General features: G+C 37.4%; 4 protein-coding genes across 4 annotated transcripts in view; 3 read left to right on the top strand and 1 right to left on the bottom strand.

The window, feature by feature from the left end:
- LOC136268200 (uncharacterized) overlaps nt 1-27,933 on the top strand; it is a 356,730-nt gene that overhangs the window by 5,456 nt on the left and 323,341 nt on the right. The window lies entirely within an intron of this gene.
- Nucleotides 20-27,856, top strand: LOC136268197 (uncharacterized). The gene is made up of 4 exons (XM_066063474.1): nt 20-270; nt 9,199-9,378; nt 19,634-19,861; nt 27,640-27,856. The coding sequence occupies exons 1-4, from the start codon at nt 67-69 to the stop codon at nt 27,754-27,756; spliced, it is 729 nt and encodes a 242-aa protein (XP_065919546.1). The 5' UTR covers nt 20-66; the 3' UTR covers nt 27,757-27,856.
- LOC136268184 (uncharacterized) lies at nt 290-4,164 on the top strand. Its single transcript, XM_066063448.1, has 2 exons — nt 290-2,301; nt 2,351-4,164. Exons 1-2 carry the CDS (start codon nt 1,993-1,995, stop codon nt 4,010-4,012), a joined length of 1,971 nt encoding a protein of 656 aa, XP_065919520.1. The 5' UTR covers nt 290-1,992; the 3' UTR covers nt 4,013-4,164.
- Nucleotides 4,139-5,885, bottom strand: LOC136268195 (uncharacterized). The gene has a single exon (XM_066063461.1). It carries the CDS (start codon nt 5,266-5,268, stop codon nt 4,225-4,227), a length of 1,044 nt encoding a protein of 347 aa, XP_065919533.1. The 5' UTR covers nt 5,269-5,885; the 3' UTR covers nt 4,139-4,224.

Here is a 27,933-nt window from a genome sequence, read left to right as displayed (position 1 = left end):
ACTCTAAACCTTTGCAGTTGTTTTATTTGGATCTAAGAAGGATTGACTAAGTATATAGCAGTGAAAATGGTCAAGGAAATCTTAGTTGTGCTTATGCTGTGTCTGACATACGTCAGCTGTCAAGATCCTACAAGCCAAGCTTGTTTAGATGCAACACAGGCCCTTGCTGCAATGACTACATGTGCAACACAGCTTGCTATGCAGAACATGGATGCATGCAGTGGCACATGCGGAGATTTATTTAGAGCAGTCGGAACGGGATGTGGAACAGTAAGTTATTTATTTTAAACTTTTTACAGTAGTCTAGCTATTCAGGCCATATTCTGGAACAACTTTGTAATCCGGAATAATAGTAACTGCACGGTGGAAACTTGAAACGCTCATCAAGTTGCCATGCTTTCTTAGCTATCGAAAAGTTATCTATAGACCTTGTGCGTTCCAAGGAGTGGTCTGGCAAAAACCGGAAAAAGTTGCTACGGCTTCAAGTTTCACAACAGTTTACGAGAAAAGTGAGGGCAAAGGTATCGAGCGTTCTCACTGCTTGAAGTTTCTTAGTTTACTTGAGTGGCATATCCCCAGTATATGGAACAGTTAATTGTTTGTTATTTTTTAGTAGTTTTTCCGTAAACTCGCATTCACTGATGTTTTACTGAGCGTTTAAAACTTCGTAAAATTATTATGTTCCATATGCTGACATTTTACTATCAGTATAACTGGGTACAACTACAGTAAAGCAGCTTAACAAATTAGTAAACTAAGAATCTTCAAGTAGTGTCTATTGCAAAAACCATCCCTAGGCGGAATATCTTGCCATGCAGCAAATATGTTATACACTTTTACCCAGTAGCTTACAGTGCTACTCTATCTTTTAGCACGATTCCGGCTTTGAATTAACATTTTAAAAATTTCGTAGGCATAGAATGCGTATGTCTTTTGCACTCAAAAAATGGCGGATGCGTTATTTTGACGATGTAATAAAGTGCCGCGCCTTGGCGCGCACACGCATGGTCTATATTTAAGTAACCGATCTGCGAATTCGTGACACAACTACAATAATCACGAATTTTTCGAATTCCTGTGTATTAAATTCTTATAATCTTTGAGCCAACTTAAGCTTATTCATTTATTTATTAAAGCCTTACAGCATAGCTACAAGCTGAGGCGCTGCAGGACTTGCATGTTTCTGCAGCCTAAAAATTACAGCAACTATTAAAAATGCATGCTTTGGCAAAGTTTCAGCTTGATATGGCAATAACTGTGGGAGTTGCAGTTCTACAAAGCAGCAAAAACAATTTATATAGGAAGAACTGAGAAAATGAATTACTGGCACTCACTAAAACGATTGTAGCTTACGAGCACAATGACACAAGGAATTGAAATTTTCACCGTCGTGTTCGCCATGAGTAAGGGAATTGCTTAACGGTAATTCTTCTTGTATCAAGCACTTTTCGTCACTACATACAGTACAAAGCAAAAAATCAGCGAAGAAAGATCGATCGCGTGCTATCGTTTGATTTGAAGCAAACAAACGCCCTAAGTACTTCTGCATCGTTACAGAAGAATTTCCGTGCCCCTTTTGAGTAGCTATATATATATATAGGCTAATGAAACCATATCCAGGTTTTCATCGTTAACCTACTTCTTCACTAAGAACAAAGCAAAAAACTTAGCTAACGATTTTTTTTGATAATACGATAGTATTTCACCAACTAGCTGTCGCTTTAAATTGTAATTTGTAAAATAAAATTTAAATGCTATTTAGCTAGATTTCTACGATTGTGCCGAGTTTTCGCAGTTCCGGTCACATTTACAGTATTCATTTTGCGGAGCTATTGCTACTGTGGATAGAGGAAAATGGTCTTTTTCGTGTGTGCATATCAAAAAATACATATAGAGCATTTTCAACACGTGATCCGGGTTACGCAATCACTTTGTTCGCCTACGCGTCCGCCATATTGGTGAACCATCGTAACGAGCAGTAGTTGGCCAAGTATGTCAGTACAGCTGTCTTCCTACGCAGATAAGTTAAAGAAAGAAGCAAAGGATCGATATAAGAAGAAGATTTCTTTGATTAACGGAGTAGATCCGTTTGGGAAAGTGACTGAAGGAGAACAGTTTGATGACAACCCACCAGTAGAAGATTGTGACTTGGTGTCTTACTTGGTACTTCGAACCAGTTTTATTAGTATGAGTCAGTTTAAGGCGAGGAAAGGATTAGAAGCGTATAACCAGTTCGTAAGTGGATGGATCAAAGAAGTCAACACCAGGAAAATTGCTGACAGATTACTGGTTACTGGCAGAGTAAGTTGTAGCTAAGATAGCTGCCCAATATTTATGCCTTTTGTCTTAGGTTCGCCATTCACAAAGGTTTAGTGACACACCACTAACTTGTTGGATTATCACTGAATTAAATGGCGAGATTTGCTGTGCACATTGCAACTGCATGGCTGGTTTGGGAGAAACATGTACACATATTTCTTCTGAGTTATTTTATTTGGAAGCCTCAGCCAGACTGTATGGGACCAGCAAAACTTGTACAGAAGAATCTTGTAAGTGGATAATTCCATCATACCTGAAAGAAGTTCAGTATCTTCCAATCAAAGATATAGACTTTACTTCAGTCCGAGGAAAGAAACGAACTTTGGATGAGCAGATCAAGGCTGTAGATGTTGAGGAAGAAGACAATGTGGAAGCTGGCGAATCAGAACAATCTAAAAAGATTGGATCAAAGTCTACAGAATCAGAACTCTCTTTATTGTTTCAAAATTTGAGTACTGGTGGTACTAAACCTGGTGTGTTATCTGTTATTCTTAAGTATTCAGATGAGTACATGCCTAAATCATCAAGCAAGGAATTCCCACCACCATTAAGCACACTGAAAGATACTAAATATATGGAAATGGAGTATCACAACTTGTTGACTGAATGTAAATTAGTTACAATAGATATTACAGCAAAGTCAGCTGATTCTATAGAGAAAGCAACCCGAGACCAGAGCAATTCCAAGTTGTGGTTCAAGTACCGAGCAGGGAGAATAACTGCATCCAGAATGAAAGCCGTGTGCCACACTAATTCAGACAAGCCAGCTCAGTCCCTTATCAAAGGGATATGCTATCCAGAAGCATTTAGCTTTAAAAGTAAGGCTACAATTTGGGGATGCCAGCATGAACAGAAAGCTCGGAATATTTACTTCAAGACTTGTAACGGTCAACATGAGAGCTTTTCTGTCAAGGACAGTGGGCTTGTAGTCAATTGTGAATGGCCTTTCATTGGAGCATCCCCGGATGGAATTATTAATTGCAGTTGTCATGGAAAGGGTGTACTTGAAATAAAATGTCCATTCTGCCATCAAGAATCCACAATACAATCTGCTGCTATGGACAAATCTTTTTGTTTAAAACAGTCAGGTGAAAAGCTGTGCTTAGACAAAAAGCATGCTTATTATTACCAGATTCAAACACAGTTGTTTGTCTGTGATGTAGAATATGCAGACTTTTGTGTGTGCACATTTTTAAAGGATGGAAACAACGACTATGATGATGGAGGTATACACATTGAACGTATTACTAAAAACTTTGATTTCTGGGAAAAATGTGTAGAAAAAGCACGTAACTTTTTTACGACTTGTTTACTTCCAGAGATACTGGGTAGCTGGTACACAAGGCCAACTTTTAAGAAACATTCAAGTAATTCCTTGACTGATGATACAACACCAGGAACCTCAGGAAGTAGAAATGGCTCTGCAGGAGGAATCTCAGAAAGTGGAAGTGACTCTGCAGGTGATGATAAATCTTCTGATGTTCAAGAGCAACAAACATTCTGTTATTGCCATGGCCCAGAAGAAGGAGACATGATCGCATGTGATAATCCTGATTGTACCATAGAATGGTTTCATATCACTTGTTTGCAAATGGAGAGACTTCCTAAAGGTAAGGCCAAGTGGTATTGTCCGGATTGCAGAATACTACCACAGTTTCAAGTTTGTCATCGAAAGAAAGGTGTAAGGCATTGACTATACTACTGTATGTGGATACCTTTAGCTAAATAGCATGTGTATTTACTCTCATACTGTCATAATTGTTTTTCTGTAATTTTTGTGTGTGCACATCTAGCCATCGTGTATATGTAGTGTAATAATGATTGTGATTTCTACTAATAATTAATATTACATATTACAAGACAACAACAACTGAAAAGAGCACACACATATATATATATACATAGTTAATCAAATGGAACTACAGAATCACAAACATTATTAAGTGCACAACACACACGCACCATACGATCAATCAATGGAATATCTTCACCATTTCTTTTCATTACATAATGGATCAGCAAGGTACTCTGTAAAATTGGATACCTTTGGTGAACAGCTCCAATTACACGCTCAACGTGGATCCTTACGTTTGCAATTTTTCTAGTTTCTTCCACTTCAAGTGCAGAAAGTTGTGTTTTCCCTTTGGTGAAAGCTGGGATGTGTAACTTAGCTTGCATTGACCCAACAGACTCGGCTATATCAAAGCCACGATCTGCTAGTACAATGTCTCCGGGTAGCAACTTTCGTAAAATTCCACAGTGTTCAGTGAGATACTTATCACTGACTCGTCTTCCCCAAGCTTCTGAAACAAAACCCACAACTCCTTGGGGCAAAATTCCAATCAAAACTTTTGCTGTGTTCTTGTGTTTGTAATTTGACCAGGTGGATGTTCTAGCTGGAAGATTACTGGGACGTTCAATAAATATTTCAAAACAATCAATGATGATTGCAACTTTTTTCCCAAAGGATTCTTGAAAACAGTCTGGCATTGTTTTCTGTAAACTTTCACGCTCTGGCCAGATTATCAAGTCCTGTAGCCTGATGTCCATTTGGGCTAACCACTTTAACAATATTCGTGATACACTTGCACTAGACACATCAAAAAGGGATGCCAAAAATGGTCCAGGACAATTTAGTCGCAACTTCATCAAACAACAGATAAATTGTTGAAACAAAGAAAGCTTACCAGTTCTGTCAACTGGCATGGTTGCTACAACATGATCATATAGTACTTTCAAAATTTTGAAATTTGGCAAACCTGTCAAAAGCACAACTTTCTCATCACTGAAAAGCATCTCATCACTGCCGAATGGTATTGACATCTGCTTGATTTGCAACGATAGCTTTTCAATTGTACAATGGCATTTAGCCAGATTATCTCGTAAGGAACTAATCGTAGCTGCATAGTTACACTTGGCTTCAGCAAATCTTACATATTCAGCTTCCATTTCTTCCTTTAAAACCTCTGCCAGATCACTTTTAACGAATTCTAAAACTTTCCATGACCATAACAGTTGAATTTTCAACTAGTTGAAACTCCTCCATTGCCTCCTTAAGTATTACCATTACTTCCTCCTTTACAGTTAGGTGTAGATCCTCCTCAGAAATTACTTCAGCAGTCTTTCGAATTATCCGTTCTTTTACTAGTTGTTCCTCGTTTCGTCGTTGGGCTCTTTCATGTCTCTCTAACTGGGCCTTAGTATGAGGCAAAGTCTTTGTATGTCCCAGCCTACTCGTAGGAAGCCAATCACAATTGGAACAGTCAGTCAAATTCGATGGTTCTCCTGAAACAAAATGATTTGAACAAATTCTATATTTCCCTAAGTTGTTCATATCCAAGTCCTCTCTGGAAATAGCAGCTAGAAAGCCATCTCTCCTTCGTATAGAAAGTTCCAACTCTAGCTTGCCTCGGTCACGAATTATCGCTGGAATTCTGTAGAATGAAACATTATGTTCACCATCACGATTAGGACAAAGATTGCGACGAAAAGCAGGACCTCTATCAGAGCGATTATTACACTCCACAACACAACAATTCACCATTGTTACTAGTGGTTCACCAATATGGCGGACGCGTAGGCGAATAAAATGATTGCGTAACCCGGATCACGTGTTGAAAATGCTCTATACTATGCTGCGAAAACCCGACATATTCGCGCGCAATTGATAGCTATAGCTATATACAGTACTTGCGCATTAGTGAAAAATTCCGTAGATTTTTTGAACGCCTCTTTCTTGTGCCGTTTTTGTAAGCATCTATAATCTATTTCCAAGTTGCTATTGTCCCGGTAGCCGGAAATCTATTGTCAGGTCTATTGTTCCGCTAGTCTACTAGATTTCTCTCACTGTCAAGCACACTAGTTGTATGCTATATCTAAAAACTAGGACGAAGAGCTTTAGACTATCAATGGCGGATCTAGGATGGGGCATTTGGGGCGAATGCCCCCCCTTCAAGAAATTGCATACAAGATCGAGATACTCTAATAGAGCAGTCAGTTACTCTAATAAAGCAGTCACAATGTTCATGAGGCAGTGTAGCTTACCTATGAAGCTATAAATAGGATTTTATTTTACATAACAGACGTGATATATTTGGTAAAGGATAACTAGCTATTATTGTTGTGATTTTTTTTTTTTTTTTGGTCTTCAACTGTTTTTCAGCAAGGTGCCCCCCTCTTTCCAAACTCTGGATCCGCCCCTGACTATTGCATATAAACAGGTGCTGAGAAATAACGGGAGCTAGCAACCTGGGAATACAACTATAAGCAGTTGTTGTCTTTATGTATGTGTAATCCTTTATAATCCTACTACTGTTTACAACTGTCATCTTTCTAAGTATAATATAGCTCCACCTCATAGCTATGCATTCGCTTTGCAAATTTAATTATTTTACAATGATTTAGCTATTTCAAAAGGAATTTACCAACTAGTTTACAAACAATATCAACCACTTTTCATTTGAGAGGTCATTCATATTAATTGTACAAGCAGACAGCACATAAAAATTTGCAACAAAATTTTATTGATGATGAAATGCGTTTTGGAACATGTTGTAGCGTCATTACTGTATAGTCGACAAGTTTTTAAAAGTATTTGTAATGATCAGGTTCAGATGCTTTCTTCCTAAAATTAATTATTAATATTAATAACTCATCAGCAGTCATGTTTAAAGTTAATGTCATGGATTTGCCTTACAGTTATAATTTCAGGGGCGGGTCCAGGGTAGGGGGGGGGGGGGGGGGGGGGATTTTGGGGGCTGAAGCTCCCCCCTTCATATTTAGGCTTTACTTGATCAATATGCTGAGTATTATAATGAAATTTTGTCTTAGCATAATTATATGATCACTAATAACACAAATACTCATAAACCACCTTATAAACATCTTTCCAAGGTATTATCAGTGGATTTATGCTAAAGTTTACGCAAAAAGGACCCGGATCAGCATTGGAGGTGTACAAGATCGAGATACTGTAATAGAGCAGTCAGCTAACTACTCTAATAGAACATACACTGGAAACATGTAGTTGGTTCTGTTATGGAATTTTTCCAAATCTGCCTGCACCTATACATACAATGAAGTGCATTGGTTTGTTTAAAGGGCTTCATTCATCCACTTGTGTAGTTAATATAATATATGGCAATACTTAATTCAGGTACACAATTTCCATGAAATACTCTCAGATTCAATCTTGTATTGTTCAAATTTCAAAATTTTTTACATTCAACATTATTATTCTAACATGCACCTATTCAGTGTTGTGCAATTGTGACATCATGTACTTGGTTGTCTGTACCTACCAAAACTTTTCCATTAGCAAAATGCTTTAGAGAGCCATACCTATAATCTAAAGGCAGTATATGAAATATCTACAGGCAGAAATATTATGAATTTTATGTGGAAATGTCTCCACACTTCAGTATTTTAGCATCTATTTTTCAAAAATTTCCTGAGGGGGCATGCCCCCAGACCCCCCTAGTTCCAGCATGCTTTCATACCGGGAAGTGTGTTTTGCACACCTCTACCCAAGAGATTAGTACCTTGAGTTAGCCCCCAATTCCAGCATTAAGTCCCTTTTATAAATCCTAGATCCGCCCCTGAATCTAGCTCCAATCAGTGTTTATTCTAGGGCTATTAGGGGGGAACTCCCCACCCAAAAATCTCAGACTCACCCCCTAAAATTGTGAGTGACTACTACACTATACTTAGGTTAAGCTTGCAATTGTTTATAATGACACAAAAGTTATCAAAAATGCTCTCAGATTCAATCTCATAGTGATTAATATGTAAACTTTTCCCAGGTTAAAACTTGCAAAATTGACCTTAAAATGCTCTCAGGTTCAGTATCACATCATTAAATTTTTAAAAATCTCCTAAGGCACATGCATAACTAAAATTCCTACTGTCATAATTATAGTGATGGCTATTCAATATCTGTAAACCCAAGTTTACCTAGTTTCAAACAGCATACTTTGTCAAAAAAGTCCTCTCAGAAATGTAATTTTGTAACAAAAAATTCTAAGCTAGTTTACTTTCAAAATGACATGTACGGCCAGCAAATATACTCTCAGATTCAATCTCAGAAAGCCTGATTTAAAAAAAAATTTCTGTAAGCATGAAAATTCCAGCATTAAGTCTCAAAGACATGCAACCAGCCAACCACCCATGCAGATCTTTACTTTGCTATTGCTTTGTGGTATCATACAATAATGGTCAATACACCATCTCACACAAATTGTGAATCAAAAACCGCAGTGCACTACTAATACAATAATCTAGTAGGTGGGGTGTACATGGTTGTCCTAGATACTACATCATTGTCATCACTATACTACAGCATAATTCAATCACAAATACTGACCGTATTTATTCCATCTATATTTTGTTGTTGGAACCAATAGTCCAAACATTCTACCTTGGCGCTAACAAAAATAGACCACAGCACTCAATAGTGAATAACATTACAGTCATTTATAGATTTGAGGTTCGTTTTGTCTCGTTATAGGGAGTTTCATACAATAGTTGTTCCAATTAAGACGGGGTTAGAATATGTAGTATTGGAACACTATTTTTGCTGTGTACTACACTCATGCATCAAGCTCTACCGACCATAGGATCTAGCTTCACTTAAATCAAAATCATAACCAGTTTGACAACTATTCGATGTAGTTTGTAGTTGTGAACTTGGACAACTATATTTCACCTTCATAGTCAACCCCCCAAAATTCCTGATCCAGAGAAATCCTAGAATAAACACTGGTTCCAATGCTCACCACATATCTCTTTGGTCTCTGTTATAGCTCTTGTAAAATCTGTGTGACTGTAGCTAATGCCACATGTAAGACTAATTATTGCATTCTCTGTGTTTATTTCGTACAGGGCAATGAAGCATTTGAACTTTTATGTAACAGCAACAACAATCAACAGGCTTGTATTACTGCAACACAGGATCTTGCTGCCGAGACTACTTGTGCAACACAGCTTGCTATGCAGAACAATGCTGTATGCAGTGGAACTTGTGCAACTCTGTTTAATGCTGTTGCAACAGCATGTGGAACAGTGAGTTCTTTAATTCTATCTCATAGCAACAGCAGTGATATGTTGAAACAAGAGAGTTTATGTACATCGAAAATTTGAAATGCTCAACAAGTTGGAATTCCTCCAAGTAGTTATGTAGCTATCCTCTAACTGTAACATACTATTTCACCACCTGTTTTTGGTGGAGTCTAATCAGGGGCGGATCCAGAGTTTGGAAAGAGGGGGGGCACCTTGCTGAAAAAAGTTGAAGAGCAAAAAAAAAAAGGTCACAACAATAATAGCTAGTTATCCTTTACCAAATATATTATATCACGTATGTTATGTAAAATAAAATCCTATTTATAGCTTCATAAGTAAGCTGCACTGCCTCATGAACATTGTGACTGCTTTATTAGAGTAATTGACTGCTCTATTAGAGTATCTCGATCTTGTATGCAATATCTTGAAGGGAGGGGGGGAAATTGCCCCAAATGCCCCATCCTGGATCCGCCATTGGTCTTTTCAAGGGACCCAAAAGTACTGCATACATGGCCAAATAAGAGCTGTTACTATAATGATAAGCTTTTCAACTTTATGCATAGCTATTATGTTTATGTGAATAGATTTGCATAATATGCAGTAGTTCTCAGGGTCTTATAATTGCTAAGTGCTTTAGTGCTAGGCAAGTAGCTAATCTTTTAGGTTTAATGTTTAGCAGCTATGTTTGTCTGCAATGGAAACGCATGATGTAAGGTGTTGTGCAATGAGTTAGATAATAATAATAATGCAGCAAAGATTGTCGTGCAATCCACTGCACGTGACAAGTCTTTTGGTCTGGTCAACTTTATTATTAATCTACCCTGGCAGACTTACAAAGGCAATAGAATTTATTTTAGCATTTTAATTAGGGACCCGCCGATTATGCTCATTATTTTACCTATTATGCTATGCTGCACTGCTCAAAATTTTGCCTATTATGCTTAAATTAATGCTCAATATTTACCCATTATGCTCAAATTATGCTCGTTATTTATACCTCAGTTCCCATGTTTTCTAGTAAATTTGCACTTTTTTGAGAAAACAGTAAGTTGCTGAAGCACAAACTCTAAATCCTTGATTGTCAAAATGCATATCACAGAAAAGATCGATATACTCTAATAGAACAGTCAGCTGTCTGATTTCTCTGACTGTTCTATTAGTGTATATCGATCTTTTTCTGTGATATGTATTTTGATAAGCAAGAAATTATGGTAATGCACAAATGTCCTGTCTATTATGCTAGCATTATGCTCAATGCTTTCAGGTACCTATTATGCTCATTATTATGCCAGCATAATCGGCGGGTCCCTAATTTTAATTCAGAGATAATGGTTTATGGTAACCATACAAACAAACTATGAGGTTATAACACAACCTTCTTATCATGCAGCTATGGAAGTGCAAAGTACATGTTGTTTTCTAGAGCTCCAATAATGATTGGCAAAATAATAGACTCTGGAATTCCACAACTGACTAAGCTCAAGTCAACATATTTGTTTTTCTTTTATGGGAAGTCTCGAATCACCAGTGATGACCACATCAATTAAAACACTTCCTTCTCACTTTTCATAATTAGTGTCACATCGGATCTGAGATGATGGTGAGTAAATCCCACAAACAGCTTAACATGTTAATTTTCACTGACTCTATCAGGTGAATGACACTACCATGCTTTTCATATAGGAAAAAAGGCATAAGCCTGTGATTCCTGCTCATGTACAAAAAAACGTCATTAGAGATAATAATTATCAAATAAATTCTTGAAGTTAGTCAACACTATTTTATTAGGTAGATTATTCCAAGCATTTATTGATCTTATAGAGAAGAAATTACTTCGAACAGATCTTTATACATGTGGCTTGAACAATTTGAGACTGTGCCCTCTTATTATACTGGACAATGATTTTTGTTGGTGAAAAAACACTTCAGACTGTAAACTGACATTTCCATGCAAAATATTGTACACCATTAACATATCTGCACAATGCCTTTGGTAAGATAGTGAAGGAAGATTTAGAGCACTTAGACGATCATCATAATTATTCTAAATTAAAATTTTCTGGAATATATTTCATAGCTCTTCTTTGTACCTTATCTAACATCTGACGGTTGCCAACATAATTATGTCCCCAGACAACATTGCATACTCCATCACTGGTCTTACAAGAGATTTATAGAGTATAGGAAGTGATCTGGTGCTTAGCAAGTTGAATGTTCATTTAATAAGTCCTGAAGTATGGTTAGCTTTGTTTGCAACAACAGTTGTTTGACTGAAAGTTCAAATTAGAATCAATTATTATTCCCAAGTCTTTATGCTCAGACACAACTTGTAATGGTTGACCATCCATGCAATATGTATAACACGGGTTAGTGTTCCCAGATGCATGATCACTGTTTTTGCTATATTATTTTTGCCACAATACTCACTATTTTTGTGTAGTGACGTTCACTACTAATTTTGTAGTGAAAGTCACTATACAACAATAGTGAGTATTGTGGCAGACATTAGTAATGACGTTCACTACATTATTTTAGTGGTGACCCTCACTAGTTTGTTTTTACTATGCATGGCAACTTTTTCTGGGCCACGTCTTAGGTCATATTGACACTGATCGTCGGTGTCAATAACAGCATCACTAAAAGCTACCAAGCAACCCAGTCAAGCATCAAGTACACTAATTGTATGAAGGTACGTAACTCTGGGCTGGCTTTGCAGCGAGCTTCGCAGGGAAGGTCACTTTGCCTCCTTCAACCCTAGCTCAGTCTTTCCGAAGTATTTAAAATTCACTTTCTTTCATGCAGACAAGACAATGCCAGGTAAGGCATCATTATGATTTTTTATGCGTAAACTTTCAGTGTTAGCGTTATGTTAAGGTCCATATCTTTAATTGAACTGATGCAAATGTTTATTAATCACCACTATAAATCAGGTATTCTTGCAGTATTATTTGGTTTACTGTGTAGTGATTATAATACACCAGTGTGATTGTGATCTTGGAGAGTAAAATCTGTTCATGTGTACATAGGGAGTTGATTTTAAGGCCAACATTATTAATTTTTTGTTTCCTGTCCCCAAAAGAACATTCAACTAGTGCAGGTGCGTGCAGTTATTATTAACAACTAAAATTTTATAATTGTTGAAAATCATTAAAACACTACAAAAACAAGCATTAGATAGCCAGCTGGAAGAGAAATGAACCATCTGTAGGGTATAACAACCTACAAAATGATTGGCTTGTTTGTAAACTCCAAAACACAATCGTATTAATTTTGTGTGCTGACATATGCTAACTTCATAGACAACTTAATGCTGGAGGTACATAAATTACAATAATAATTTCCATATTTATAAATGCCAATTATAATAATAATTACGAATGCGGGTGACAAAACTGGACATTGGCACATGACAAGAAACAAAATATTAACAAATGTGGGGAAGGTTTACCTGATTTTCACATTCCATGTAAATAAAATTTTCAAGCATGCCAACTATCACCAACCTCTAGCACAACTCTAAATAATGTTTGAAATACTCACAAGTAGCTATTACTAACTTACCACAACTTACCTTCATGCAACTTAGCAATTAGTGTATTTGACACATGTTTATTCTTGTCAGTTCCAGTAAGAGTACATAATATTTATATTTGAACTATTGGTTCCAGTATACATACTTGTGTTTGCACTTATTGATACTGAAAGTTAACTAGTAAGATATTTAGGGTAACACTGGCCTAGTTGGATGTCAAGCTACATTAGTGTGGGCTATGAGGTCATACCATTGGTAGAAATCAAATTTTACTGCGGGTTTTGAGATTAGTCCTGAAGGCGTTTCAGCCACTGAAGGTTCTCTTTGAACAACTGGTCATCCTCTAGAGATCTCAATTATTTTACAAATGCATGAATTAATAGGAGGCACCAGCTCTCCTTGACCACTGTGTCTATCGATGTATACAATAATATCATTGCTTTGAATTGTATGCTTGGGGATTGTGCGATTAACATTATAAACAATTATGTGAACAGAAGTCAGTGGCGGATCTAGGATTTTTAAAAGGGAGTTTCTGAAAGTAGGTATAGCTGAATAGGGTATCTGATGACATTTCTCCGGAAAATTTTGAGATTTTAGAAGTTCTGAGATATCGGAATTTAGGCTATTTTTAGTTACCAATTGCAATGAATCCAATGCTTTAAACTGCAAATACTATAGCTAACTAAAGGCAAATATGGTGACCACAAACTGTAGCTTTGATTGCTCTATTAGAGTAACTACAAGACTGCTCTATTAGAGTATCTCGATCGTTTTTAATGCTGTGGGAGAAAAAAAAAGTGAAATGTTGTTGAGGGTTTAATAGCTATAAATGATGTCGGTTAAGTGCAACTGCATACATGAAATACAGTAGTATATAGTTGTCTGCTATGACAACTTGTCAGTGCAACAATGTTTATAAACTTAGACTGCCACTGAGCTAAATTTAAAAGGGGGTTTCTATCGAAACCCCAGAAACCCCTCTAGATCCGCCACTGGAAGTACAATTTGCCATACTTCTGTTGTTTGTGCTATGTTTCACTGCCATGTAAATTCATCTGACTTTATACATCAGGGGCGTATCGAGGGGGGTTTCCAGGGGTTTCAGGAAACCCCTTTGGATTTTACATAGTACTTCAAACATTAAGAAATTGAAGCTTCAGGTTTCCAGAATCTAAAATCTGTCATGGAACAGGATACATTTCTTTGATCTTAGTTAAATAATAGTTTCTAACATGATAGCAACACTTATAACATTGTTCTGAATTATGATTTTAGGGAAAAGATCGAGATACGCTAATAGAGCAGTCAAGTAATATAAACTACTCTAATATAACAATCACTTAGATGTAGTGGAAACCCCTTTTCAAAATTCCTGTGTACGCCCCTGTACATGAGGCTGTTTACATGTTATTAGTCTATTGATCAAAACACTGTTGTTTGTATTTGGTTTTTGTACTGAACATACAGACTTGCTTATATTTTCAATGGGCAAAATTCCTAAGTAAAAAGTACACATACGATTACAACAGCTCTAATTTATTCTTATGATGTTGACTTGTTTTCTTCAACAAATTAGGTTTTAAAAATCTCTTGGCTATGTGTTCATCTCTACTAAATTTTAATTGTGCAATATGAAGTGGGCTTGTGGCAAACAAGAGTGGGTTCACTGTAGGGCCTGGGATGAGCCTATTAATTTTTGCTTTTTTTTCCCACTTATTTTTCTTTCCAGCAATTCTTTCATTTTAACCTATTTTTCTCAATATTTTACTCGCAATTTTTCTATTTTGCTGAGCATCAGTAAAAATTAATTGCAGTAACTCTAACTTTCAAGCATGTGTGACTGCTCTATCAAGACACACTATAGTGTGTCGTGCGGCCCAAGAAGCCGGCGCGCCACACCGTGAGTATATTAACAGGAAGAAAAAAAACGCAATTTTCACACCTATATAGCTCTGTGATCCCTTATCCGATTGGAACCAAATTTGCTACAGATGTGCCGGCCAGTTATGGGAGTCTACATACCAACTTTGAAGACAATCGGTCCAGCCATTTCCGAGATACGAGCGAACAAAATGTCGATTTAATTTCTTGGTTTTTTTTTCTTCATCTTCATTTCGCACACTTCACAAAATCTGCCATAAAACACGAATGCGTACTCGGATAGAGCTGAAATTTTGCACACTTGAAGGGCTCATTAAGGCGGATCTCAGTACCAACTTTGATAGGAATCTGATGAACATTCACGGAGTTATTACCGATTATGTGCGTAAAATAAGGTCGAAGGTCTGTCACGCCTACAGGGTAAACCTAATATCTATGGTAAACCCCTTGGAGGAATGAGTTAAGAATTGATATGTAGATGGAGTAACCATCGTAGGAGTGCCTTTTTGTGGTTTGAAAGGAATTGAGATAAAGACCATGGAGATATGACACAAAATCCAACCTGTGTCAAAATTACGCGATCGATTTTTATGAATAAAAAAACTATTATTATTATTATTTATTATTATTATTATTAGCACTTTACAGTGACCAGCACTGAAGGTCTGACAGCAATTAGGTTAGGTAATCCTAAGGCTGCAGCACATGTTGCTGTCAGACCTTCAGTGCTGGTCACTGTAAAGTGCTAATAATAAATAATAATAATATTAGTTTTCACATCTACCAGGCAAACCGCTTAGAGCAATGAGCTGAAAATCAGTATGTAGCTGGAATAATCATCATAAAAAGTCCTTGCAGTAGTACAGAAGAATTGGATTACAAACCACTGAGTTATGATTCGAAAGGCAACTACGTGTAGCAAATGAGAGATCGAGATACTTAATAGAACAGTCACCCTAATAGAGCATTCAGCTACGTTTATAGCTTACTCCATTATAGAATTATATTACATTGCAAGATATTCTGTACGGAATTCAGCTACAGACAGTTAATCTGATAGACAATTCAGCTACATGCCAGTAACCCTGTAGAGAGTTCATCTAGAAACAAGTCACCCTGTATCAGCTAGAAGAAGTCACTCTGTAGAGAGTTCAGCTACAAAGAAACCATCATGCAGAGAGTTCAGCTGGAAACAAATCACCCTATAGAGAGTTCAGCTACGAACAGATCACCCTGTAGAGAGTTCAGCTACAAACAAATCACCCTGTAGAGAGTTCAGTTACAAAGAAACCACCATGTAGAGAGTTCAGCTGCAAAAATATCAATCACTCTGTAGAGAGTTCAGCTAGAAGAAGTCACCTTGTAGAGAGTTCAGTTGCAAATAAATCACCCTGTAGAGAATTCAGCTACAAACAAATCACCCTGTAGAAAGATCAGCTAGAAGAAGTTACCTTGTAGAGAGTTCAGCTACAAAGAAACCACCATGTAGAGAGTTCAGCTGCAAACAAATCACCTATAGAGAGTTCAGCTAGAAACAAGTCACCCTGTAGAGAACTCAGCTACAAACAAATTGCCCTGTAGAAAGATCAGCTAGAAGAAGTTACCTTGTAGGGAGCTCAGCTACAAACAGATCACCCTGTAGAGAGTTCAGCTAGAAGAAGTCACATTGTAGAGAGTTCAGCTACAAAGAAACTACCATGTAGAGAGTTCAGCTACAAGCAAATCACTGTGTAGAGAACTCAGCTACAAACAAATATGCCCTGTAAAAAGATCAGCTGGAAGAAGTTACCTTGTAGAGAGTTCAGCTACAAAGAAAGATAGTTCAGCTGCAAACACATCCCCCATGCAGTAGAAAGTTCAGCTATGAACAGATCACCCTGTTGAGAGTTCAGTTAGAAACAAGTCATCCTGTAGAGAGATCAGCTAGAAGTATCACCTTGTAAAGAGTTCAGCTACAAACAAATCACCTGTAGAGAGTTTAGCTACAAACAAATCACCCTGTAGAGAGATCAGCTATAGAAGAACTCACCTTGTAGAGAGTTCAGCTATAAAGAAACCACCATGTAGAGAGTTCAGCTGCAAACAAATCCCCTATAGAGAGTTCAGTTAGAAACAAGTCGCCCTGTAGAGAACTCAGCTACAAACAAATCGTCCTGTAGAAAGATCAGCTAGAAGAAGTTACCTTGTAGGGAGTTCAGCTACGAACAGATTACCCTGTAGAGAGTTCAGCTGCAAACAAATCACCCTGTAGAGAATTCAGCTACAAACAAATCGCCCTGTAGAGAGACCAGCTAGAAACAAGTCACCCTGTAGACAGATCAGCTAGAAGAAGTTACCTTGTAGAGAGTTCAGCTGCAAGCAAATCACCCTGTAGAGAATTCAACTACAAACAGATAACCCTGCAGAGAGTTCAGCTAGAGTCAAGTCACTCTGTAGAGAGAATCCTGTAAAGAGTTCATTTACGTACAAGCAAATCACCCTGTAGAGAGTTCAGCTACATTTCAAGTCACCCAGTAGAGAGATAAGCTGCAAATTATGCTGTGGGGATTAATTGACATGTAATAAATATATGCATTATATATATAATTTGTACATTTACTGATAAAATCAGAATGAGTTAAAGTATTTATAAAATCTGCTTCATCTTTTTCTTTTTCCTGTGGTAAAGAAAAAAATATAGGTTAAAAAGCACCAAAGCTGGCCATAGGCTGGCTTTGGGGTATACAAATACAAAAAGAAGTGAAATCTAATCAAAAACAGCCAAGCTGTAAAAAAGGAGTGTGGCCCTTGAAAAGGCTATGGTGAAAAAGGATGTGAAATCCAAGGTGGTGGCCAAGAAATAGCTGTGATGGTAGGTTAATGGTAAAAATTTTAATAATGACAATTCAGGTGAATTTTGTGCCAATTGACCAAGTGGCATCAAATTCACCTGAATTGTCGTTATTAAAATTTTTACCATTAACTTACCATCACAGCCATTTCTTGGCCGTCACCTTGGATTTCACATCTTTTTTCACCATAGCCTTTTCAAGGGCTGCACTCCTTTTTTTACAGCTTGGCTGTTTTTTGATTAGATTAGAATATTTCGTACACAGTGACTGCTCTATTAGAGTATCTCGATGTTCATCATACTAAATGTGCCAATTTGCCATTCCTTGATGCCCATTTTTCCAATTTTCACTTAGTTTTCCAGCATTTTGCTCTTTGCTTTTACCAACGCATTTTTCCCAAAACTTTTTCCGGCAAATTCGGCGCATTCCTAGTTCAAACTTCACTGTAAGGGGGCATCTCCAAACTGATTTTGGTACGTTTAACTAATGACGTTAAGGGGGGATGGGGTTCAGGCCATGGCGTTATAAACTATTATTAAAGCAGTTATAGTGTAAACAGCTAGGAATAGAGGAAATGACGTGATTAAGCAGCTATACTGCTTGTAGACTGTTTTCAGGTAAAGAATATAACGTTTTGTGTTTCTATTGCCAATGCATTGTTTTCATAGTGTGACGTTAAGGAGGGTGGGGGTCTGAAGTTAGCGTCATTATGACGTTAAGCGTACCAAAATCAGTTTGGAGATGCCCCCTAAACAGGAGTGGTGATGGGTTAGTGACACACTGCTAAAATATGTGTGCTTGGTGTAGTTTAAGATCCTTCATTAGATGCACTTATTGATTTTAGATTGTTCAAGAATACTAGCTAATTATTTTTAAGAATATTACATTTACAGTTATATTGCAAGTTAGTGTCATTAGTTAACCTTTCTTAGCTAATCATGTTTCTTATTGGCCAGTTATATTACTGTGATTACAGTGGCGGATCTAGATGGGTTTCTGGGGTTTCGACAGAAACCCCCTTTTAAATTTAGGTCAGTGGCAGTATAATATTGTTGCACTGACAATTTGTCATAGCAAACAATTATATTCCACTGTATTTCAGTAGCATGCATGCAGTTGCACTTAACTAACACCATTTATAGCTATTAAACCCTCAGCAGCACTTCACTTTTTATCTTCCACTGCATTAAAAACGATCGAGATACTCTAATAGAGCAGTCACGTAACTACTCTAATAGAACAATCAAAGCTACAGTTTATAGTCACCATATTTTTCCTATAGTTAGCTATAGTGTTTACAGTTTAAAGCATTGGATTTATTGCAATTGATAACTAGGGACCCGCCGATTATGCTCATAATTTTACCTATTATGCTATGCTGCACTGCTCAAAAATTCACCTATTGTGCTTAAATTAATGCTCAATAATTACCTATTATGCTCGATTATGCTCAATGTTCATGCCTTAGTTCATATGCTTTGCTACTAGTTTAACACTATATAGAAAGAAAAAAATGAGTGGCTGGAACACAATTAATAAATTCTTGCTGCATGCCTGCATGTAAGAGACAAGATCGATATACTCTAATAGAACAGTCAGTTTGATGATTGTTCTATTAGAGTTACTGACTGCTCTATTAGATTATATCGATCTTATTTTGCAATTGTCAGCAAGAGTTTACATTATCGTACAAATATTTAACCTATTATGCTGGCATTATGCTCAATGCTTTTAGGTACCTATTATGCTCAAAATTATGCCAGCATAATCGGCGGGTCTCTATTGATAAATAAAAATTGCCTAAAATCCGATCTCAAAGCTTCTAAAATCTCAAAAAAAACCCGGGAAAATGTCATCAGATGCCTTATTCAGCTGTCACCTTTCAGAAACCCCCTTTTAAAAATCCTAGATCCGCCACTGGATTAGGATAAACTTTTATAATCTGCATGGCTGTATGCTATGCCACATTGATAACTGTAATGGTTACCATTATCATGCTTATTGTGTACAGGACAATTCAGTATTTGATACTGTGTGTGGCAACAACAACAACAACAATAATAGTAGTGCTGCTTGTAGTGCTGCTGTAACTTCATTTATGGCAAATTCAGTGTGCAATGATGGACTTACTAGTGATATATCTCGCCAAAATGCAACTGCCCTCTACTGCAGTACTTCTGGCACATGCTACACAGTGACAAGAGCTTTTAGGACAGCCTGCAGGGGTACTTCAGATAACGTAAGTTTTTGTAACATATTTGTTTTGTAGTTTAATTGTTTGCTTGTTTAGAAAATCTAGTGTGTTTGTGTATGTAACTATGTATATGAACGTAGTATTTTAAAAGAATTTAGAAGTATTATGTGTTAAAAATGTGTAAAAATGAAAGTGGGTTTACTGGTTGCATTTATATTGACAGGTGCATGATGTTTGCTATAATATACAAGCTATAAGAGCATTGCAAAGCAATTTACAACAATAGTAATGCAAGGTACACAGCAGGTTTTCATTTTTATTGTAATAAACTAGACAGTGACTCACTGACAGAATGAATCTTTCCATAGCCAGCTAGCTATAGTTTCTGCATTAAAAAGTAACTACTTTTTCTTGTCAGGAATTTGTATGTGAAAGGAAGAATTTATCTTCATTGAAATATGCCCCAAACCAGTGTAACAAAAAGTTATCTGTTACCATTAAACCCTTCCAACATCTAGTACAGATTTTACTGCCTTCATTGTTTTCTGTGTTGTAAAATGATAGCCATTTCTTATAATTATTCACATGGGAACATTAGCAACAACATTAAATAATGAAATTTGGAATGGTAGGGTGAAATGTGAGGATGAGAAACAATATACAGTGCTCCCTCAACCCTTTGTGACCATGACATGCAGTTCAAATCCTGGTGTTGCAGGGATTTTTTTCCTTACTTTGTCCCCTTTTCTGTTACAACTTATCAGTCACTAAGTCAGTCACTAAGTCAAGTTAATAAGTCTAAGTCCTTGAAATTAGGTTAGGTAATCCTAAGGCTGCAGCACATGTTGCTGTCAGACCTTCAGTGCTGGTCACTGTAAAATGTTAATAATTATTAATACTTTAGGTTTAAGGAAGAAAATCCATCCCTCCTGGAGGAAGACTGAGTGTGGCCCTGACTAGACATTGGGTGATCTGCAGTTTGAATCCTGGGGTGGAAAAAGGATTTTTTTCCTTACTTTGGCCCCTTTTCTGTTACACCTTATCAGTCACTAAGTCAAATTAATTAGTCCAAGTCCTTGAAATTAAGTTAGGTAATCCTAAGGCTGCAGCACATGTTGCTGTCAGACCTTCAGTGCTGGTCACTGTAAAAGTGTTAAAAATAATTTTAAAGTTCTGATACTTATTGATTTATAAACAGATCACTGTTCAAATACTCTAATAGAGCATACATCTCAGACAAAATATTCTAATAGAGCAGTCATTTCTAGTATTTCTACGTATCAGATAACAGAGGTTCAGATAATTGAGGGAGCACTGTATCAAGTTTTCCTGGCCTAATTACAAAAAACATGAATGTGGTAAATGACATCTAATCAAAAACAGCCAAGCTGTAAAAAAAGGAGTGCGGCCCTTGAAAAGTCTATGGTGAAAAAAGATGTGAAATCCAAGGTGGCGGCCAAGAAATGGCTGTGATGGTAGGTTAATGGTAAAAATTTTAATAACGACAATAATTCAGGTGAATTTGGTGCCGCTTGGTCAATTGGCACAAAATTCACCTGAATTGTCGTTATTAAAATTTTTACCATTAACCTACCATCACAGCCATTTCTTGGCCGCCACCTTGGATTTCACATCTTTTTTCACCATAGACTTTTCAAGGGCCGCACTCCTTTTTTTACAGCTTGGCTGTTTTTGATTAGATTTCACTTCTTTTTGTATTTGTATACCCCAAAGCCGGCCTATGGCCAGCTTTGGGGCTTTTTAACCTATATATTTTTCTTTACCACAGGAAAAAGAAAAAGATTAAGCAGTTTTATAAATACTTTAACTCATTCTGATTTTATCAGTAAATGTACAAATTATATATATAATGCATATATCAAGAGTTCATAATATAAAAAGAGAGCATATATTTATTACATGTCAATTAATCCCCACAGGACAATTTGCAGCTGATTTCTCTACTGGGTGACTTGAAATGTAGCTGAACTCTCTGCAGGGTTATCTGTTTGTAGTTGAATTCTCTACAGGGTGATTTGTTTGCAGCTGATGAACTCTCTACAATGTCACTTCTTCTAGCTGATCTGTCTACAGGGTGACCTGGTCTCTCTACAGGGCGATTTGTTTGTAGCTGAATTCTCTACAGGGTGATGTGTTTGCAGCTGAACTCTCTACATGGTGGTTGCTTTGTAGCTAAACTCTCTAATAAGTGACTTCTTCTAGCTGAACTCTCTACAGGGTGATCTTTTCATAGCTCAACTCTCTACAGGATGATTTGTTTGCAGCTGAACTCTCTACATGATGATTTCTTTGTAGCTGAACTCTCTACAGGGTGATTTGTTTGTAGCTGAAATCCCTACAAGGTAACTTCTTCTAGCTGATCTTTCTACAGGGCGATTTGTTTGTAGCTGAGTTCTCTACAGGGTGTTCTTTTGCAGCTGAATTCTCTACATGGTGGTTTCTTTATAGCTGAACTCTCTACAAGGTGACTTCTTCTAGCTGATCTCTCTACAGGGTGATTTGTGTGTAGCTGAACTCTCTACAGGTGATTTGTTTGTAGCTGAACTCTCTACAAGGTGATACTTCTAGGTGATCTCTCTACAGGATGACTTGTTTCTAACTGAACTCTCAACAGGGTGATCTGTTCATAGCTGAACTTTCTACTGGGTGATTTGTTTGCAGCTGAACTCTCTACATGGTGGTTTCTTTGTAGCTGAACTCTCTACAAGGTAATTTCTTCTAGCTGAACTCTCTACAGGGTGACTTGTTTCTAGCTGATCTCTCTGCAGGGTGATCTGTTCATAGCTGAACTTTCTACGGGGTGATTTGTTTGCAGCTGAACTCTCAATACATGGTAGTTTCTTTGTAGCTGAATTCTCTACAATGTGACTTCTTCTAGCTGAACTCTCTACAAGGTGACTTGTTTTCTAGCTGATCTCTCTACAGGGTGACTTGTTTCTAGCTGAACTCTCTACAGGTGATTTGTTTGTAGCTGAACTCTCTACATGATGGTTTTGTTGTAGCTGAACTCTCTACAAGGTAACTTCTTCTAGCTGATCTTTTTACAGTGTATATTTGTTTGTAGCTGAGTTCTCTACAGGGTGATTTGTTTGCAGCTGAACTCTCTACATGGTAGTTTCATTGTAACTGAACTCTCTACAATGTGACTTCTTCTAGCTGAACTCTCTACAGGGTGACTTGTTTCTAGCTGATCTCTCTACAGGGTGACTTGTTTCTAGCTGAACTCTCTACAGGTGATTTGTTTGCAGGTGAACTCTGGTTTCTTTGTAGCTGAACTCTCTACAAGGTAACTTCTTCTAGCTGATCTTTCTACAGGGTGATTTGATTGTAGCTGAATTCTCTACAGGGTGATTTATTTGCAGCTGAACTCTCTACAAGGTGACTTCTTCTAGCTAAACTCTCTACAGAGTGATTGATTTTTTTGCAGCTGAACTCTCTACATGGTGGTAGCTTTGTAGCTGAACTCTCTAAAAGGTGACTTATTCTAGCTGAACTCTCTAAAGGGTGATCTTTTCATAGCTGAACTCTCTACAGGATGATTTGTTTGCAGCTGAACTCTACATGATGATTTCATTGTAGCTGAACTCTCTACAGGGTGATTTGTTTGTAGCTGAACTCCCTACAAGGTAACTTCTTCTAGCTGATCTATCTACAGGGCGATTTGTTTGTAGTTGAGTTCTCTACAGGGTGTTTGTTTGCAGCTGAACTCTCTACATGGTAGTTTCTTTGTAGCTGAACTCTCTACAATGTGACTTCTTCTAGCTGAACTCTCTACAGGGTGACTTGTTTCTAGCTGATCTCTCTACAGGTGACTTGTTTCTAGCTAAACTCTCTACAGGTGATTTGTTTGCAGCTGATCTCTCTACATGGTGGTTTCTTTGTAGCTGAACTCTCTACAAGGTAACTTCTTCTAGCTGATCTTTCTACAGGGTGATTTGTTTGTAGCTGAATTCTCTACAGGGTGATTTATTTGCAGCTGAACTCTCTACATTGTAGTTTCTTTGTAACTGAACTCTCTACAGCGTGATTTGTTTGTAGCTGAACTCTCTACAGGGTGATCTGTTCGTAGCTGAACTCCTTACAAGGTAACTTCTTCTAGCTGATCTTTCTACAGGGCGATTTGTTTGTAGCTGAGTTCTCTACAGGGTGATTTGTTTGCAGCTGAACTCTCTACATGGTAGTTTCTTTGTAGATGAACTCTCTACAATGTGACTTCTTCTAGCTGAACTCTCTACAGGGTGACTTGTTTCTAGCTGATCTCTCTACAGGGTGACTTGTTTCTAGCTGAACTCTCTACAGGTGATTTGTTTGCAGCTGATCTTTCTACATGGTGGTTTCTTTGTAGCTGAATTCTCTACAGGGTGACTTGTTTCTAGCTGATCTCTGTACAGGGTGACTTGTTCCTGCTGAACTCTCTACAGGTGATTTGTTTGCAGCTGAACTCTCTTACATGGTGGTTTCTTTGTAGCTGAACTCTCTACAAGGTTACTTCTTCTAGCTGATCTCTCTACAACATGACTTGCTTCTAACTGAATTCTCTACAGTGTGATCTGTTCATAGCGGAACTTTCTACTGGGTGATTTGTTTGTAGCTGAACACTTTGCATGATTGTTTATTTGTAACTGAACTCTCTACAAGGTAACTTCTTCTAGCTGATCTCTCTACAGGGCAATTTGTTTGAGCTGAACTCTCTACATGATGGTTTCTTTGTAGCTGACATCTCTATTAGGTACCTTCTTCTGGCTGATCTGACTACAGGGTGACTTGTTTGTAACTGAATTCCGTACAGAATAATTTGCAATGCAATATAATTGAGTAAATTATAAATGCAGCTGAATGCTTTATTAGGGTGACTGTTCTATTAGAGTATCTCGATCTCGCATTTGCTACACGTAGTTGCCTTTCGAATCATAACTCAGTGGTTTGTAATTCGATTCTTCTGTACTACTGCAAGGACTTTCTATGATGATTATTCCAGCTACATATTGATTTTCAGCTCATTGCTCTAAGCGGTTTGCCTGGTAGATACGAAAACTAATAGTTTTTTATTCATAAAAATCGATTGCGTAATTTTGACACAGGTCGGGTTTTGTGTCATATCTCCGTGGTCTTTTTCCCAATTCCTTTCAAACCACAAAAAGGCACTCCTACGATGGTTGCTCCATCTACATATCAATTTTCAACTGATTCCTCACAGGAGTTTACCCTGTAGGCGTGACAGACCTTCGACCTTATTTTACGCAAATAATCGGTCATAACTCCGTGAATGTTCATCGCATTCCTACCAAAGTTGGTACACAGATCCGCCTTAATGAGCCCTTTAAGTGTACCAAATTTCAGCCCGATCCGAGCACGCATTCGTGGTTTATGGCGGATTTTGCGAATGTGAGAAATGAAGAAGTAGAAGAAGAAAAAAACGAAGAAATTAAAACGAAATTTTGTTCGCTCGTATCTCGGAAATGGCTGGAGCGATTTTCTTCAAATTTGGTGTGTAGACTCCCCTTACTGGTCGGCACCTCTCTAGCAAATTTGGTTCCAATTGGATAAGGGATCACAGAGCTACATAGGTGTGAAAATTGCGTTTTCTTTCTTCCTGTTAATATACTCATGGGTGGCACGCCGGCTTCTTGGGCCGCACGACACACTACCGTGTGTCTTGATCACATGTTGAAATAAGAAATTGATACTAATCAAGAAACTACCTTGCGAGCAGATGTACGACAGGTAAATGTGTATTTAGGAGCATTTTACAGTAAACTGTCACTCTGATTTAACTCTTTCATTTATCTTCTATGTCCTCAAGACAACCAATCTCAATAATTATTTTCACTCTCTTTAATTAACAACAATTACAATTAGCTATAGAGGACTTGCACGCGTGAAGCAACGGTTGCTAGGCGGACATGTTTCGGGACAACTTTTTATGGCACATATTGGGTCAGAACAAAGGTAACGAGATTTATTCACTAATTGCTGGGTATAGTGGCACTGGGAAGCGGGGCTGGTTTCGAAATAGAAGATCTTATCATTGGCTTTGTGAAATAGGTGGCTAATTAAATTTCGATACATTACTCACCAATTCTAACTTCTTCGGCTTTTTTAACGAGCTGGGTGGTATTTACAACACAACTCAACACTGATTTGCTTTATTACAGCTGGTACCAAATCCTGAGAAAGCGCCTTTCGGCTACAATACTGTCCGAAACATGGCCGACAGCTACGGTTGCTTAGCAATCACAATGATTTACGTCACACTGCAAGTCCTCTATTGTTATCACACAACCGCTTATGCAAACTAGTGGAATTTTCCCACACATATCAGTAAACTATCAAGGTATACAAACTTTCAGTAACGTGCTATATAGAAATCTGTCAATGAGTTATAACTAAGGAAAAAGCCTACCATAAATGTGACCGGACCTGTGAAAATGGGGAATGTGGGCACAAACTACACCCTGTCACACTACAGATCATATCTCAGTACTGGAACAGACTATTTGCATTCTGAATTCATTGCCATAGCTTAATGCTAGAAAAAGTTATGAGGACTGAAATTTGAAAATGTATGAAAAAATCATGTGCCCAAATGTCCTATTTTTGCAGGCCCAGTCACTAGGGACCCGCCGACTATGCTAGCATAATTTTGAGCATGATAGGTACCTAAAAGCATTGAGCATACAATGGCGGATCCAGGATGGGGCATTTGGGGCAAATGCCCCCCCCTTCAAGAAATTGCATACAAGATCGAGATACTCTAATAGAGCAGTCAGTTACTCTAATAAAGCAGTCACAATGTTCATGAGGCAGTGTAGCTTACCTATGAAGCTATAAATAGGATTTTATTTTGCATAACAGGATATATTTGGTAAAGGATTACTAGCTATTATTGTTGTGACCTTTTTTTTTTTTTTTGGTCTTCAACTGTTTTTCAGCAAGGTGCCCCCCCTCTTTCCAAACTCTGGATCCGCCCCTGGCATAATGCCAGCATAGTAGGTTAAATATTTGTACGATAGTGTAAACTCTTGCTGGGAAAATAACAATTGCAAAATAAGATCGATATACTCTAATAGAGCAGTCAGTAACTCTAATAGAACAATCATCAAACTGACTGTTCTATTAGAGTATATCGATCTTGTCTCTTACATGCAGGCATGCAGCAAGAATTTATTATTTGTGTTCCAGCCACTCATTTTTTTCTTTCTATATAGTGTTAAACTAGCAGCAAAGCATATGAACTACTAAGACATGAACATTGAGCATAATCGAGCATAATAGGTAAATATTGAGCATTAATTTAAGCATAATAGGTGAATTTTTGAGCAGTGCAGCATAGCATAATAGGTAAAATTATGAGCATAATCGGCGGGTCCCTACCAGTCACATACGTATGTATATACATTAAGCATTCATGTGTGCATATAGGAAGTTGGTTACAGTAAAATACCAACTAAATTAGTCTTTGCCATTATCAAGTTATGCTTGTTTGGAGGCATCACTCAGTCAGGCAGTCAGTAGAACATTCCACAATTTTTTTTTGCTAAGTAACCTACTGGAAGCATTTCAGTTAATACTGAAGACACTTTTGGACTTCGTTATACCTAACCAATACTACCAAAGTACCATGAAGGCTGCAGCTGGTTATAAGGTGATATATTTGGCCAGAAAAGCCCAAGCCCAAACCTTATTAAACAGTATGCATGATGTATAACATGTAGTAAATTTAAGTGTCAAGCTTTGTGATTCCCATTGCTAAGTATGTATTATTGACAAGTTGCCACTTATAAAATCATTTTCCAAAATAGAACATACGTGTTGTACTTGATGGCTTTAATATTGTCTGTGGTGGAGCTGGTGCTGTAAAAGGATTGGGAATCTTCAGTATGCTACTGGTGGCTGTGTTTGCAGTGATGTTTTACTAAACTGATTTATATTCTGTCTACATTATGAAACTTGAAGATACTATTGTTTTTAGTTGCATACAGTTGAAACATGTATTTCATGCATAATTTTCTTTTCTTATGATTTAAATAACAAAGTGGTGGATGTGCTATATAGTTACAAGCTCCTTATCTATGGAAACAGATAAAAGAGCAAAA

This window comes from Dysidea avara, chromosome 1 (genome assembly GCF_963678975.1).
Source record: "Dysidea avara chromosome 1, odDysAvar1.4, whole genome shotgun sequence".
Classification (NCBI taxonomy): domain Eukaryota; kingdom Metazoa; phylum Porifera; class Demospongiae; order Dictyoceratida; family Dysideidae; genus Dysidea; species Dysidea avara.
The sequence above is the reverse complement of the archived record's forward strand: the minus strand, read 5'-3'. Positions and strand labels throughout refer to the sequence as shown.